This window comes from Cebus imitator, unplaced genomic scaffold (assembly GCF_001604975.1).
Source record: "Cebus imitator isolate Cc_AM_T3 unplaced genomic scaffold, Cebus_imitator-1.0 Scaffold279, whole genome shotgun sequence".
NCBI lineage: Eukaryota > Metazoa > Chordata > Mammalia > Primates > Cebidae > Cebus > Cebus imitator.
The window spans coordinates 2,840,767-2,854,906 of NW_016107594.1; the positions used below are offsets into that span (position 1 = coordinate 2,840,767).

Here is a 14,140-nt window from a genome sequence, read left to right on the forward strand (position 1 = left end):
GGCTTGGGGAGGGAGAGCATCAGGATAAACAGCTGATGCATGCTGGGCTTAATACCTAGTTGATGGGTTGATAGATGCAGCCACCCCATGGTGCACGTTTCCCTCCATAACAAAACTGAACATCCTGCACATGCATCCCAGAACTTAAAATAAAATAAAAAATAAATAAATAAATAAATTTGTTATTAAATCTTTATTTTCTTAGGAAAAAAAAGCTCATATCCTGGTAGTAATTGGCTTATGAATTGAATCTTTAAGTCAGGGGAAGGGATATGGCTCCGGAAAATGGGCATGCTCTTCTTGGCAGAGAAAATTATAGATGATAATTTTCCCTGTAGCCCCTCTGAAAACCTTATTATCAGCGTGTTTTAGAAGATGAAGATTAGCAATAATACATCATTTTATCCGAATAGCCAAAGTCACATTTTCTCTCACTTGAAAAATCGGATTGGCAGTTAGCTTAGAGAGAATTATCTTTTAAGATCATACTCTGAAGATTTAGGAAAAGGTGTTGCTCTCTTTAGTCTTTTTGAAATTAGGCAGAAGCAACGCAATCCTTAAAAGCAAAATCTTATATTTGTCCTATGCATTTTGCATCCATAAAGAAAGTAAAGGCTGGGTGCAGGGACTCACACCTGTGCTCCCTGCACTTTGGGAGTCCAAGGAAGGTGGATCTCTGGAGGCCAGGAGTTCTAGGTTGACTTGGACAACCTAGCCAGATTCTATCTCTATAAAAAATTAAAAATTAAAAACTGGTGGGGCATGGTGGCACATGACTATAATCCCAGCACATTGGGAGGCTGAGGTGGGAGGATCACTTGAGGCCAGAAGTTAATGATTACACCAGTGCACTCCAGCCTAGCCAACAGGCAAGAGCCCATTTCTAAAAAATTAAAAATTAAAATGAGAAAGGAAATGGCAATTTTATTATGAACCAGGTTTACCACACACACAATAATGGTGATAATGTCTCTTGCATTTTCAGTTACAGCATTGTGAAGTATATTTTGAGAATGGATTAGTACTAGAGATTTTTTTCCTCCAAGTGAGTTTCCCTCACACTCCTCTAATCTACACGGAAACTCATCTCAAATTCTAACTTTAACTATACATACAATTAATTTCTGTTGAGAAAGAGAGTGATAACTTTCAAAAAATTCTCAGCCTTATGTAACAAAAAATGCATCTATAGATGTGTTATGATCTTCATCATATTATGTCTGCATTCTTGTTGTCCTTGCCTTCCTACATGGGAATTCTTCACAGAAATTGGTCTAGTTTTGTCTTTCCCAGAACATTTCTTTTATGTCTCCCCTGGCTTATGTGAGACTTCCATTTGTTTTTGTACTGATGCTGATATGCTTCAGATCTCCAGGAGCTGGGGTTCAGCTGGCTCTTCTTTTCCTTGGTGGCCAGATCCCTCCTCTTGGTGTCAACGGTTGGAATTGCCATAGCTTTGGGAATCCAACGATCTCAGGGGAGCCTTTTCTTCTCCATACTATAGGGCAGCTGAGCTCCGGGTCTGATTTTGCTGTGACGTTGTTTCATGGAAGGTTTTCTTTTTCATTTCTTATTTTACCTGGAAATGGTCAGTTATCTAGCATTTCACTGTTTCAGACTGAATTGGCTTCTTTTTCGGACTCTATGTGAATAAAATCTGGTTCTCCAATTAATCAATGTCCATATGAGACAGAAAGTGAGGGCTGATGTGGCTCAGCAGATGACCATGGCTTCCAGACGTTCAAATCTACCTCTCTGGTTGATAACGCTTCTGAGTTCTCATTACCAAATGGAATTACTCTAGGATATTCAAGCAGTCCCCTTTGAGTAATACTTTGGTGGTCTCAATTCAGTTAGTTCTTTTTGCACAAGGATAAAAATTTGTCCATTGCTAGCCCTCATTTGGTATTGCACAGAAAAAAAGAAATAAACCTTCACTGTCCTATACGAATTTGCAGAATTTGCCTTTTTGAAGGATATTTATAAATAAATTTTGGTGTAATTTCAAGGAAATGAATGGAAATACTGAGATTATTTTGTAGAACAATTAGAGAAGTTAATATTTGAGTAGCATTTTAATTATACATATTAGACTGCCACCTATTCAAAGAGAAATTGTTAGAATGATTTTCTCACACATGTGAACTTGAAGATGAAGCATATTTGACAGAATCGTGTCCCAAAGCAAAGCATATGAATGTCATATTAACTGAAAAAATAGTGGAAATAGTTTTATTGGATCAATGTTACTTTCTCAAATTTCCTATAATACTGTTCATTTGAAATATAGTTAAGGGTCGATGGTAAAATGTAGTCAGTATGGCTATCTCCTTGAAAACCACGTGTAAATTTCCACTGTAAGCAAAGCTACTCAGCAAAACAAAACAAAACAAACTTCATCAACAGAACCTTTCCTTTCCAGTAAATAAATTCAAGGAGGATACGTCTTCTGAAAATTGGTATATTTCTCACAAATTACATAAGGGAACTGTGGGGCCTTATCATAATTTTTAGGTGTTTTTCTTTAATAGATGAGGTTGGTATGGGTGTCTGTATGGGAGATTTACAAATACAAAGTGGTTTCACTGGAAGGTTGTCCTCATTTGTTTTATATTCTTTTCTTTTCTTAAGCTATATCGTGTGGACACCCAGGGGTCCCTGCCAATGCTGTCCTCACTGGGGACCTGTTCACATATGGCGCCATCGTGCACTACTCATGCCGAGGGAGCCAGAGTCTTATAGGCAACAGCACTAGGGTGTGCCAGGAAGACAGTCGCTGGAGCGGATCACTGCCCCACTGCACAGGTGAGGGGCCCACAGGGGATTCACACAATTGCAAATGTCAAATAATCTCTTAAACAATGACTTCGAATAATAATGACTTATAATTATTTGAAATGTCCTATAATTATGTGCCTATTTGAAATTATCATTCCATTTCTAGCCAAACACACCGATGCTATAGACAGTGTCTTCATCTTCGCCATTATCATTAGACACCATCACTTTACACATTCTCCTCCAGGGGTTTCGGGGGGTGTCTGAATCACATGTGCGAGGAGGTTCTTGCCTGCCATGGCTCCAGGTGTCCCTGCTTGCTCTTTATTCTTTTTTATGTGTTTAATTTTCCCCACCGCTATCATCATTAACCACATTGGTCCTGTTTGAAAAAAAAATTTTTTTTCTCAAGAATGTTTCTTAAACAATTTAAATTCAATGAACCAGCAACTCTGGAACACAATCATGAAGAATTAAACCTCTTGTTTGACATTTTTTTTTTTTTACATTCCCAGTTTACCTAAAGCCCCGTTTTCCTTTTGCTATCTCTACCTACTTTTTCAGTGAACACTTGATGCGTTTACCATTCCCAGCATCTTCCTCCTTCCAAAGGAAATGCTATGTATTCTCACAGCCATATTCGAATAGGCTATTGTGAATTTAGTAACACAGGAGCAACATCCCAAATTCTTTCATTCTGGGGCTGTCACAAAGAAATTATTTCTAACGTGATTGCCAGAATGTTGTGTCACCATAACTCATGTTAAACATAAATTCCAACCACTTTTCATTATCTTTAAATGTAACAACTCTGCTTAAAACATGTCTAACACAATTGTGGATGGCCATATGTGTTTATTTTCAATAGGAAATAATCCTGGATTCTGTGGTGATCCAGGGACCCCAGCACATGGGTCTCGACTTGGGGATGAATTTAAGACAAAGAGTCTTCTCCGCTTCTCCTGTGAAATGGGGCACCAGCTGAGGGGCTCCCCTGAGCGCACGTGCTTGCTCAACGGGTCATGGTCAGGACTGCAGCCGGTGTGCGAGGGTGAGTAACGGCAAGCCTTGAGGTCCACCTTGAAAGTTAAAACCACACAACTCGCTCTAAAATGCCTAGAAAAATTCTACAAAAATTCTAGAGATTTATGCTATTTGTACAATAAAATCTTTCCCCCCCAAAATTTGTGAAAGCATCATCAAAAATCATGACTGAGTACGTGGAAGGATCCCTAGTGTCCACAGGTCCCATCACACAGATCCTTATTGTTTGGAAGTTCATAATACAAAAGTTTCTCATCTTCTCCCAATGATAATCTGTATGTGCTGTTGCCAGCATTTTCTAGATCCTGGCAGTGAGTGAGTGGGCTTCCCCAGTGATGAGTAGGATCAATGCAAATCACTGATGGGAATTTCTGCCGGCTGGAAGCAGGCTTCATTCACATGTCATTTTCAATCCATTGGTGGCCCATGTTTGGAGCACTGTATTTCACAGGAATCTGGAGTTATATTCTGTGAAATAGTTTGGAGTCTATTTGATTCTAATATTTGAGAGGCATAGCAGGAAGTGGTGGTATGCTCCAGTAATGACAGTAAGAATTGCCACAGACACGGCACTGTGTATCAGAAATGTAGCCTCCAGGAAAGGTGAACTGAGAGGTGATGGTAACCATGTATTCAGTGTTTAAAACCTTATTTAGAATTCAGACAGATAGAACTGTAAATATTAGGAATTCTTTGCAAGCAAATTTCTCAATAGAATTTTGAGTCTAAAAAGGTTATGCAAATTAATTCAATATGTATTTTTGTATGTATGAAACAATTTCCATATAATTTGACCAACTTGAATAAGGTCACATATACACTATCATTATGAGAAATTTAAGTCAAATTTCCTTAATCTTCATTGTACTTTACTGTATTATACATTCTATATAGATAAATAGAAATAATATGTGTATATGATCTATCTATATTGTATAAACCCATGTAACATTAATTTCATATATAAAATACCATATATATATGAACATTTGTGTATATATTTGCATATTTATATGTTATATTTGCACATTCATATTGTATTTATTCTCAAAGACTATTTTCAACTATATATATGCATATAATATAGGCATACACATATGTGCACAGAAACACAGTAATTCAAGATAATATTTTACTCTGAATTGCCTCTTGACAATCAAAGTAGTGTAAATCTTAAGACTAGGCCCTAAAAATGTTGTCTTAGGTCAAATATCACTACTTCGTAGTGAGAAATGGTTGTCTGCAAGCCATGGATTGCAGGATCATACTTTTGTTATTTACTGAAGTATGACACTATGAACTGATAGAATTTTTTTAATCAAATGCAAATTTTTAGTTCCCTCTCATCTTGTAGAGATTACGGTATTAAAATTTGCACGAGAGCAATGTTTTCTCACCAAAAACAGAGTGTTTTCTACTCTATCATATAGTAGCTTGGGTAAGCATTCATGTGGCATAAACCATTATCACCAATATTTTAACAAGGAGATGTTCTATGCTTCCTGATATGAAGCACCGAAAAAGGGACATTGTCATTTCTATGATACTGCCACTGAAATGCATAACCTGAATCTAATGCTGAAGCAGCAGCAATAAAAACCCCTGAAACCCTAGGGGCATGCAACAAATCAGCTTGTCTGTGCTCATGAAAAAATGTCAAATTCAGAAAAGACACAGTCTGAGCAATTCTTTCAGATTTAAGAGACCTGATACATGCAATGTGTGGTCTTGGATTAGGTCCTCCAATGAACAAAAGAGAGTTCTGAAAGACATTACTGAGATAGTAGAATCTGACCCTGAGATGATCTGAGTGGTGAGCTAACACAGGACACTAAGGGAACTATTAAAAATGTGTTCAAGAGCTTAAAGTAAATTAGATCATGGAAGTGTATGAGACAACATTACATCAGAGTTAAATTTCATGCTTTTAATAATTTTATTGTGGTTATATAAGAAAATGTCTGTTCATAGGAAACACATACTGAAATATTTAACTGTAAAGAGTCATCATGTGTGAAACTTACACTCAAATACTTCACAATGTACATATTTAGAAAGAGAGAAAAAAATGTGAGCAAAATGTACATAGTGAATGTGACTAAAGGGTGTGTAAGGGTTGTTTATATTGCTATTGCAAAATTTGTGTAATCCTGTAATTATAAAAGTGTGGTGTTACAAAAAATGTTGCCAGTAAATTAAAACAATTTCCATATTAAAATTTCAACATTTCTCATAAATCACATTTAATAATAGCTTAATGTATCTGTAGCATTTATCATTCAGGACTTTTGAAAAGCAACACGGTTCATGAGTTGAAACATTTGGACTCTAGACCTGATTCTAGGTAGAGTTCACAAAGTTTTGATTCTGGGTCTTAATTCTCCTTTGCTTAAAAACAGAGAGACTTAGAGATCAATCATCAGAAGATTTTATTCAAAATTTAAGGTAGTTACAAAGAGACCTGCATGTCCATAACTAAGTTCTGGAATAATAATTGAGACTTTATAGATAGAATCTGATGCTGATAAAAAGCAGGACAATACTTCTGTTTTCAAGAATACCAAATGCAATAATTGAGCCTAAACCCTGGTTTGCAGTCTAAACTTGATGTATGTTGAGCAGAGACTCTGACACTCCCAGAAAGCTGAATACAAAATATTCTATCAAAGAGAGCCATTCACTGAGACTGCACATTTTATATCATGTTTACCTCCAGGATTTCAGTTTTGAAAACTTAAAAGATGAACAAAATTATAGCAGTTGAGAGTGAACAATGCCTTTCCTTGGAAATCTCACTGTCTGGGCTATGAAGGCACACTATGAGTCCTATTCCATTGAAGCACACATAAATTGATTTATTTGAATAAGAGAACTTAACTGCGTTTCACTTCCCAATGTACCTAAATCAGACTATGCAAAATATTTTTTAAAATAGCATTTTGGTTTTCTAGAGTTTGAAATGTAAAGTTTTCCATGAAAAAAATTAAAAACTTAGACCTTAAAAGATGCATATACAGACGAAAAAAGTTACAAAAATGTTGCAATGCTGAAAATATTTCTCAAATATGCCATGACCCTCAAAATTGACTACTTCCAAAACTGCATTATATGATACAGACATCATGGGAAGCTGATTAAGCCAACTGCGATAGATGTTACACCAACAAAACAGCAAATTATGTATAAAAATCATAAAATCAATGAGTGAACACACACACACACACACACACAGAGTCCCCAGCAAAAATTTGAAATACTTTTTGGAGAATCTGTAGGTTTTTATTGTGTTTCTTATTTGTTATCATACAAATAAGGTACAAATCACTGAAGTGTGAGGTACTGTTAATGAAAAAGGATGTCACCAGTGGTTGCATTTCCAGGAAGTGTAGCTTCTATGACTAGCTATGACTTGACTAGTCCCCTAGTTAAGATTATTTCAAAGCCAATGAGATTATCTCCTCTAAATCTCCTGTCAAAAAATTCTGATGGTAAATTGAATACATTGTCAAAAGGAGGAGGAAACTATAATTCAAAATGAAAAGTCATGTAAAATTCCTCAACTCAAAGAATTTATATTACAGATATATTTCCTTCACGTTAAATCATAGTTGCTTTTGTTAGCAATCGAGCCTTTAAATCATAGGCTCAAACTTAACATTTCAAATGGACCTATCTCATGAAGTTGCATTATATAACTAAAATATTTGGTTTTAGTTGCATTAGGGAACTCTTATTTCTCTTTCCAGTGAAATTATGATAAAGCTACATTTTACTCAAGAAGGAAGAAAGTGATGATGGTGAAAATAGCAATAGCATAAGCTACAAGCCACCTCACTGCTAACACTAACACATCACATCTCATACTAGACATTTTACATATAGCATGGGTAATTTTGTTACATGTGGGAATAAGTATTTTTATAATACTCATTTTATAGTTAAAGGCACTACATCTAAGGAATTTAAATTGATTGCTCAGGTTTATTTAGCTTGCATGAGCAAATAGTCACACCTATTTAACTCAACAGCAATTTTTCTTAGGTAGCATGTAAAATGAATAGTACTAATATTTGTAAACAATAAAGTGTATTTAAAATAAGTATAATGTTATTGTAAACTGAGTTAAAGAAAAATATGTTTTAGCTGAAGAAGTTACATTAACCAAATGTACTTTATATAAAAGCATATTTCAAAAGAAAATAAACTTGGGGAACAGAAAATATGGCAAAGTTTAAACTTATAGGTTAATTTATTTTTCTTTTTTATCCTCTAAATTTATCTTTCGTTTTGCTTTAGTGTCAGTCCTCTCTTATAATTTTACATCATTGCATTAAAATAAAAGCAAAGATGTTGACATTGCCTTCTAGTCATTTTTGTAGTTATAACCATGAGTAAAAGTGGTTTTTGTCAGCCAAAAAAAAGAGAAAGCTAATCATGAATTGTACTTTACACTGTACAATATTTGAGGGGACTTTCTCAATAATAGAATAGCATTATGATGGTACTCATTCATTAACAATATTAGCTAACTAACATTTTAGTTTGCTTACAAACTGAATTGAATATTTTTCATCAATTATTTGATTCATTTGAGTATTAGCTCTACATAGGTGGGTTTTGGGGATTTACACATACAACTGAATAGCAGATATAATTAGAATACAAGATGACAATAACATCACTGTCTTCTTTTGGTTTGTTAAACTGTGAATTGCACCAAATGCAATTCCTTTCTGTGACAGGCCTTCCATTAGTACATCTACACAGTACCCATTGCACAGTACTTGATGAATAAATGTTTGTTGAATGAATAGTTGTCTTGGATAGTCCAACCCTTAATTATTGCAATATGAAATTTTAATATATATTATAGTCATATAATACTAAAGTCATAAACTTTCAAGTTTTAGAGAACCTTAAATATTATCTGATTCTGGATTGGTAAATATATCCCAACTCGTAGCCAACCGGGAAACTACTAATAGATCTGTGTTAGAAAGGATCGGAAGTTAAACCTGAGCCATCATAGAAGACGATTCTGATGGAGTACTTACATCTGCCCTCAGCGTCGGTGTACGAAGCACTAGCATGTGCACTCTGAAGTGCTTTTTCAAAAAAGATCCAGTTCAACCCGAGCACCAGTGCATTTTTTCTATATAATAAGGAAGGTAGTCCCCTCCACTCCCAGTACAGTGACTTTTATATGCTGTGCAAATTTTGCAGGATGTTTTCTTCAGTGTTTTGAAGAAGAATGTACCTTTGTTCTCCAAGCCAGATTTGAAATTGGATCAATCAAAGGCGCAAAAGTATTTTTAAATATTTTGATCATTCTTGGAGGCAGTCTCATGATAGATATTCTTCTCACTGAACCCAGCCAAGGGCCACATCCTTTATTTACCTGCCTATTGTATATTATTGTGACAGTGCCAAGGAGAAAATACAGGAATCTTTCTGGTAAAGAGGCTGAACTAAAAAAGGCAAAAAAAAAAAAAAATCGTAGATCGAAATGTTCACCCTGAATCGTACCCAGCAGCAGCCAAACTTTGTTTACTGACTAAAGAGCATGAAAAACAGACACAGAGAGTAATCCTGTTGTACACGGCATCGTTAATTGAGGTCTTACTGCCTCTACGTGGCATTAAGAGCCTTTTGAGAGAAATACAAAGTTCAGTCATGTCAAAGCCAATTAACACAGCTGCCATTAGATCTGGTAATATTGAGGACACCATTTTACAGAGCAGTTCAAGTGCAGTCATTCATATTTCTGAGGCTTGCTTTATTCTCCAAAGTGAATTCTCCTAGAGATGTCAAATGTGACCTGAACTGCCTAGATTTTTAAGAACACAGTGATTACCTAAAGGAAGATACTTCTATGTTGCTAATATCATAGATATTCTTTTGAAAAAAAATCACAACAATTCTGCCATGGTATGAAGAGCATTCAATCCTCAAATAGCAATGCTGTTGAAAACATCCCATCCCCAAACAGCAAGGTCTTGTACTTTTGGTGCTTTAACTCGTGTTTTAATTTGTTTGGAAGTAATTCACTTTAGAAAAGATACATTGAAAGGTTATTTTTATATTTGTAGCTAATCCATAAAATAACGCATGAGTCATAATGAGGCATATATTAAGGAACTCCCGTAGGATTATGTGCTTTGTTTTTGTAATAAATGCGTGGCCTATTGCATTGATAACCACTGCTCTCCTGTGTTTGCCATTTTCATCCCGGGTCACTCACTGTATGTGTTGTTGTTCTTGTCTGCTTGACAGCTGTGTCCTGTGGCAACCCTGGCACTCCCACCAACGGAATGATTGTCAGCAGTGATGGCATTCTGTTCTCCAGCTCGGTCATCTATGCCTGCTGGGAAGGCTACAAGACCTCAGGGCTAATGACAAGGCATTGCACAGCCAATGGGACCTGGACAGGCACTGCTCCCGACTGCACAAGTTAGTAACTGGACATCAGGGCAGAATCAGACATTACTATGAATATGAAGTTCACTCCGTCGGGAAAAAAACTGACTTTAAGGTGTTATACTGATGTTTTCTTAACTCAGAGAGAAAAAAAGGAAAACTATGTGTGTGATATTGTGACCCTATTTCTTATCTACTTTAAGATTTCTCTCCACTTTCTTATTTGTATGGCTGAAGCTACGTTAAAAGGCCAATTGGGTCGGACATCGTCAAATTGAAGCCAAAAAATGTCAAGACGTTCTCTGTCCACAGACCATTGACTCTGTGGAGAAAGAAGAAATGTCTTTGGTTCTCTGACTGCAGGCTTCCTGTTGTGCTTCTGATTACACACCAGGCCTAATTAGGGGCTAGTCAAGGGATGGCAACCTGCATCTGCACAGCCAGCTGCCAACAGGATAGAAATGAGTCATTCTTAAAATACAGGTGTCCCCAAGGAGGGGAGCACTACACACTGGGGTCAGTTGGGGGGAAATAGGGGAGGGACAGTGGGAGGTGGGGAGCTGGGGAGAGATAGCAAGGGGAGAGATGCCAGATGTAGGTGATGGAGAGGAATGCAGCAAATCACACTGCCACGTGTGTACCTATGCAACAATCTTGCAGGTTCTTCACATGTACCCCAAAACCTAAAATGCAATCAAATAAATAAATGGGAAAAAAAAATACAGGTGTCCCTCCTGACAGCGAGTCAGTGAAATGTCAGAGGGTAGTACTGCTTTATTAATTCACTGCTTAACCACGCTGAATAACAGCTCAAAGGGAGTGTCTTGAATAGAAATGATGACTAATTCATTTCATGGTAAATGAATTTCTCTGATTCTTTCCTGTTACCTGTTTGTCAGTTATAAGTTGTGGGGATCCAGGCACACTGGCAAATGGCATCCAGTTTGGGACCGACTTCACCTTCAACAAGACTGTGAGCTACCAGTGCAGCCCTGGCTATCTCATGGAACCGGTCACGTCAGCCACTATTCGCTGTACCAAAGATGGCACGTGGAGTCAGAGCAAACCTGTCTGCAAAGGTTTGTGTCCTGACTCTTTGGGTTTTACAGATATGTGTAGGAGTCTTCAGTGAATTATGCCTTGTTTAATTTTGCAAGCATTTATGTAGCCATTCTAGGGGCTAGGAATTCTGGAAAACCAATTTGCAACTATTAAATCACTTTATTTTTAGAATACTTCCATCTCAGTTTTACAGATGGAAAAACTGACTCACAGAGAGGTAGAGGAGCAGGCTTAGGATCACAAACCAGGAACTGGAGATGTCAGGGTTACGTGATGGTCACGCCACCCCTGGAGTCTGTCTGAAACCCAACGCTTTGCTGTCCTGGGTAAACCTGTGACCCTGGCTATGTTCGGTGTCATGGCGTATATAATGGTGAATCTAATTGTGGGAATTTAGAGACAGGTTGGAGAGACAAGATAATCACCTGGTAATGGCAGAGTACTGGTAGAGAGTGGTAGCACTGTGAAGTTTCGTGGGGTTTGGTTGCTGAGACTGAAGATGACACTCACTGACAAGGCAGGAAGAGGTTTATGACTCATGGGACTGGACCCTCTGGGCGAATCAAGGCAGGCTCAAGCTCATCAAGGCGGCTTCAGCAAAGCAGAGTGAGTGGACTGGGCTCTTTCAGTGACCAGGAAGTAGGGCTGAGGACAAGCTGTACAAGGGCCAGGGATTTGCATGGTGATGGTTTATTTACCAGAAGCAAAGAAGAACTACCCAGGCTTTCTTATTAGCTGTTGCAGAAGAAGGACAAGAAGAAGAGGGAAAGAGCAGGGCTCCAAAGTTGCCAGTGGCCAAACATAAGAAGGTGGCATTCTCCTCTTTATTAGACTAGGAACGAATAAAATTCTGAGAGAGGGAGAGCTAGGACACTCAGAGATTAAAGGAGAAGGTGTAGTCTCCAGTGGGGTCTGCCAGACAGATGGTTTTGTGTAGACAGCATGATGTGAGGCTTAAATGTGACCCGGATGCTTCAAAAACACTGCTTTCCCTCTCCTCTGATGTGGGTATGTCCTTGGACCATCCTGCTTTCTTCTCCCGGTAGAGTCGAAGGACCACTTTGCCTTCCCTTCTTTCTATCATAACTCTTAGTACTACATCTGTTATATAACAGACATTAGGTAAACGTTTAATGAAATGCACTAAGTTGTGTTGTCAGTGTTCAGGTCAAATAGTCATGATGGAAGTTGCCAATAAAATAGACTTCGTGCATGGTTGTGTGAATTTTTATCCTCTTTCTAGTACCCAGTGTGTTTATAACAACACCATGACCAACAAGGCCCTACCAGCTGGGACCTCTTTCTCTCTCTGTCCCTCCTTGAACGTGTCTCCTCCCGTTTCTGCCTTTCCCCCACCCCCTGGGGACCCATGTAGTTCAGGTCTCTTCCCACTGGGGCCTCCCCCTGGACATTCCCTTGGGCATTTCCCCAGCCCTCACTATGGGGGTTCAGGAAGGATTTGTTGAACAAGTGAACGGATCAGTAGGAGGTGTAATGGTGAGAGAAGGACCCATTTCCAACGTTTGAGTTGCATGTGTGATTTGAGTGTGTTGGCCTGTCTTTCTCACATGAGAAGGCATGAACCTGAACACACAAAATGCGGGCAGGCAGGCAGGCAATTATTCTCTTGTAATGCCTCCTGTTACCTACAGGGTCACTTGGAAACTTCCATTAATTTCAAAAATTAGGGACGCTTTTGTACCTCCAGAGAAGGATTTTACACAAAGGGTTTTGAATTTTTGCCCCCGCAGTATGCATTTTGGTATGATTTCCAGAGTGAAGGTAGAACTGTGGGGATGTCACCCACAGGGAGATCCTCCCTAGAAACCAGGTTCTTGTTCTCAGTCCCATAAAGTAGACATCAGGCTCCAAGGCTGTGATGAAACACTTGCAAGTGGTATTTCACAGGATCTGCTTTAATCACACAAGCCTTTCTAAAAAAAAAAAAAAACATTCAGCAAATAGATGGACAGACTGTGTCTTTTGGAAACTATGTACTGTCTTTAAATAAGAAATACAGATGGCCAGGAAAATTCTTACCATCTGTGCCTATAAATTTGTGTCATCTGATCAACTCCTCATTTGAATTGTCCTTGGTAACCATCATAAAAAGGCACAAATTACACAAGAATGTTTATTCCTTGCTTGGTCTTGTATATGTTGAGAATGTCATGTTCAGTCCTGTTTTATTTTACAGCGTTATATGTTTTGACATAACTTTGCTTTTATATACTTGATCTATATTAATGAAGAAATATTCTAAAAAGTTTTATTATTTTGATGTACTATCTTCCTTGGAAATTCCTTTATTTTATTGTATTTTTTAAAAACCTATGTAGATATCATTTGTAATTCAGGTAACATTAAAATGTGAATCGTCTGAACATCACAGCTGCAGTGGCAGCTCCGGAATGTTGATCTTGTTTGTTCTTTGGAAACAGCCGTATTGTGTCCTCAGCCGCCGCCAGTGCAGAATGGAACAGTGGAGGGAACGGATTTCCACTGGGGCTCCAGCATAAGTTACAGCTGCGTGAACGGCTACCAGCTCTCTCACTCTGCCATCCTCTCCTGCGAAGGTCACGGGGTGTGGAAAGGAGAGGTTCCCCAGTGCCTGCGTAAGTTCCACAGCAGAACTTGTTCCACTCATTACAGGGCGGCAGCAGTGCCGGCTCATCGGGGCACACCTTAGGTTACATCTTGAGGACCTTCCTGGTGGGGAGTAATAGCCCTACAATATACAAAAACTCAAACCTGAGATTGTGTTGCCCAAGAGCAGATTCTCTTTTTTGAGACAGATCCTCGGTCTGTTGCTCAGGATAGAGTGCAGTGGTTCAATCAT

At 38.1% G+C, this 14,140-nt stretch overlaps 1 protein-coding gene across 2 annotated transcripts in view; it reads left to right on the forward strand.

The window, feature by feature from the left end:
• Positions 1 to 14,140, forward strand: part of CSMD1 (CUB and Sushi multiple domains 1) — a 2,110,588-nt gene that overhangs the window by 2,073,567 nt on the left and 22,881 nt on the right. For both annotated transcript variants that reach the window (XM_017501161.1, XM_017501162.1), the window contains exons 56-60: positions 2,632 to 2,805; positions 3,647 to 3,829; positions 10,096 to 10,272; positions 11,139 to 11,318; positions 13,743 to 13,916. In XM_017501161.1, the coding sequence (XP_017356650.1) occupies positions 2,632 to 2,805; positions 3,647 to 3,829; positions 10,096 to 10,272; positions 11,139 to 11,318; positions 13,743 to 13,916 (888 nt within the window). The remainder of the gene's footprint in view (positions 1 to 2,631; positions 2,806 to 3,646; positions 3,830 to 10,095; positions 10,273 to 11,138; positions 11,319 to 13,742; positions 13,917 to 14,140) is intronic.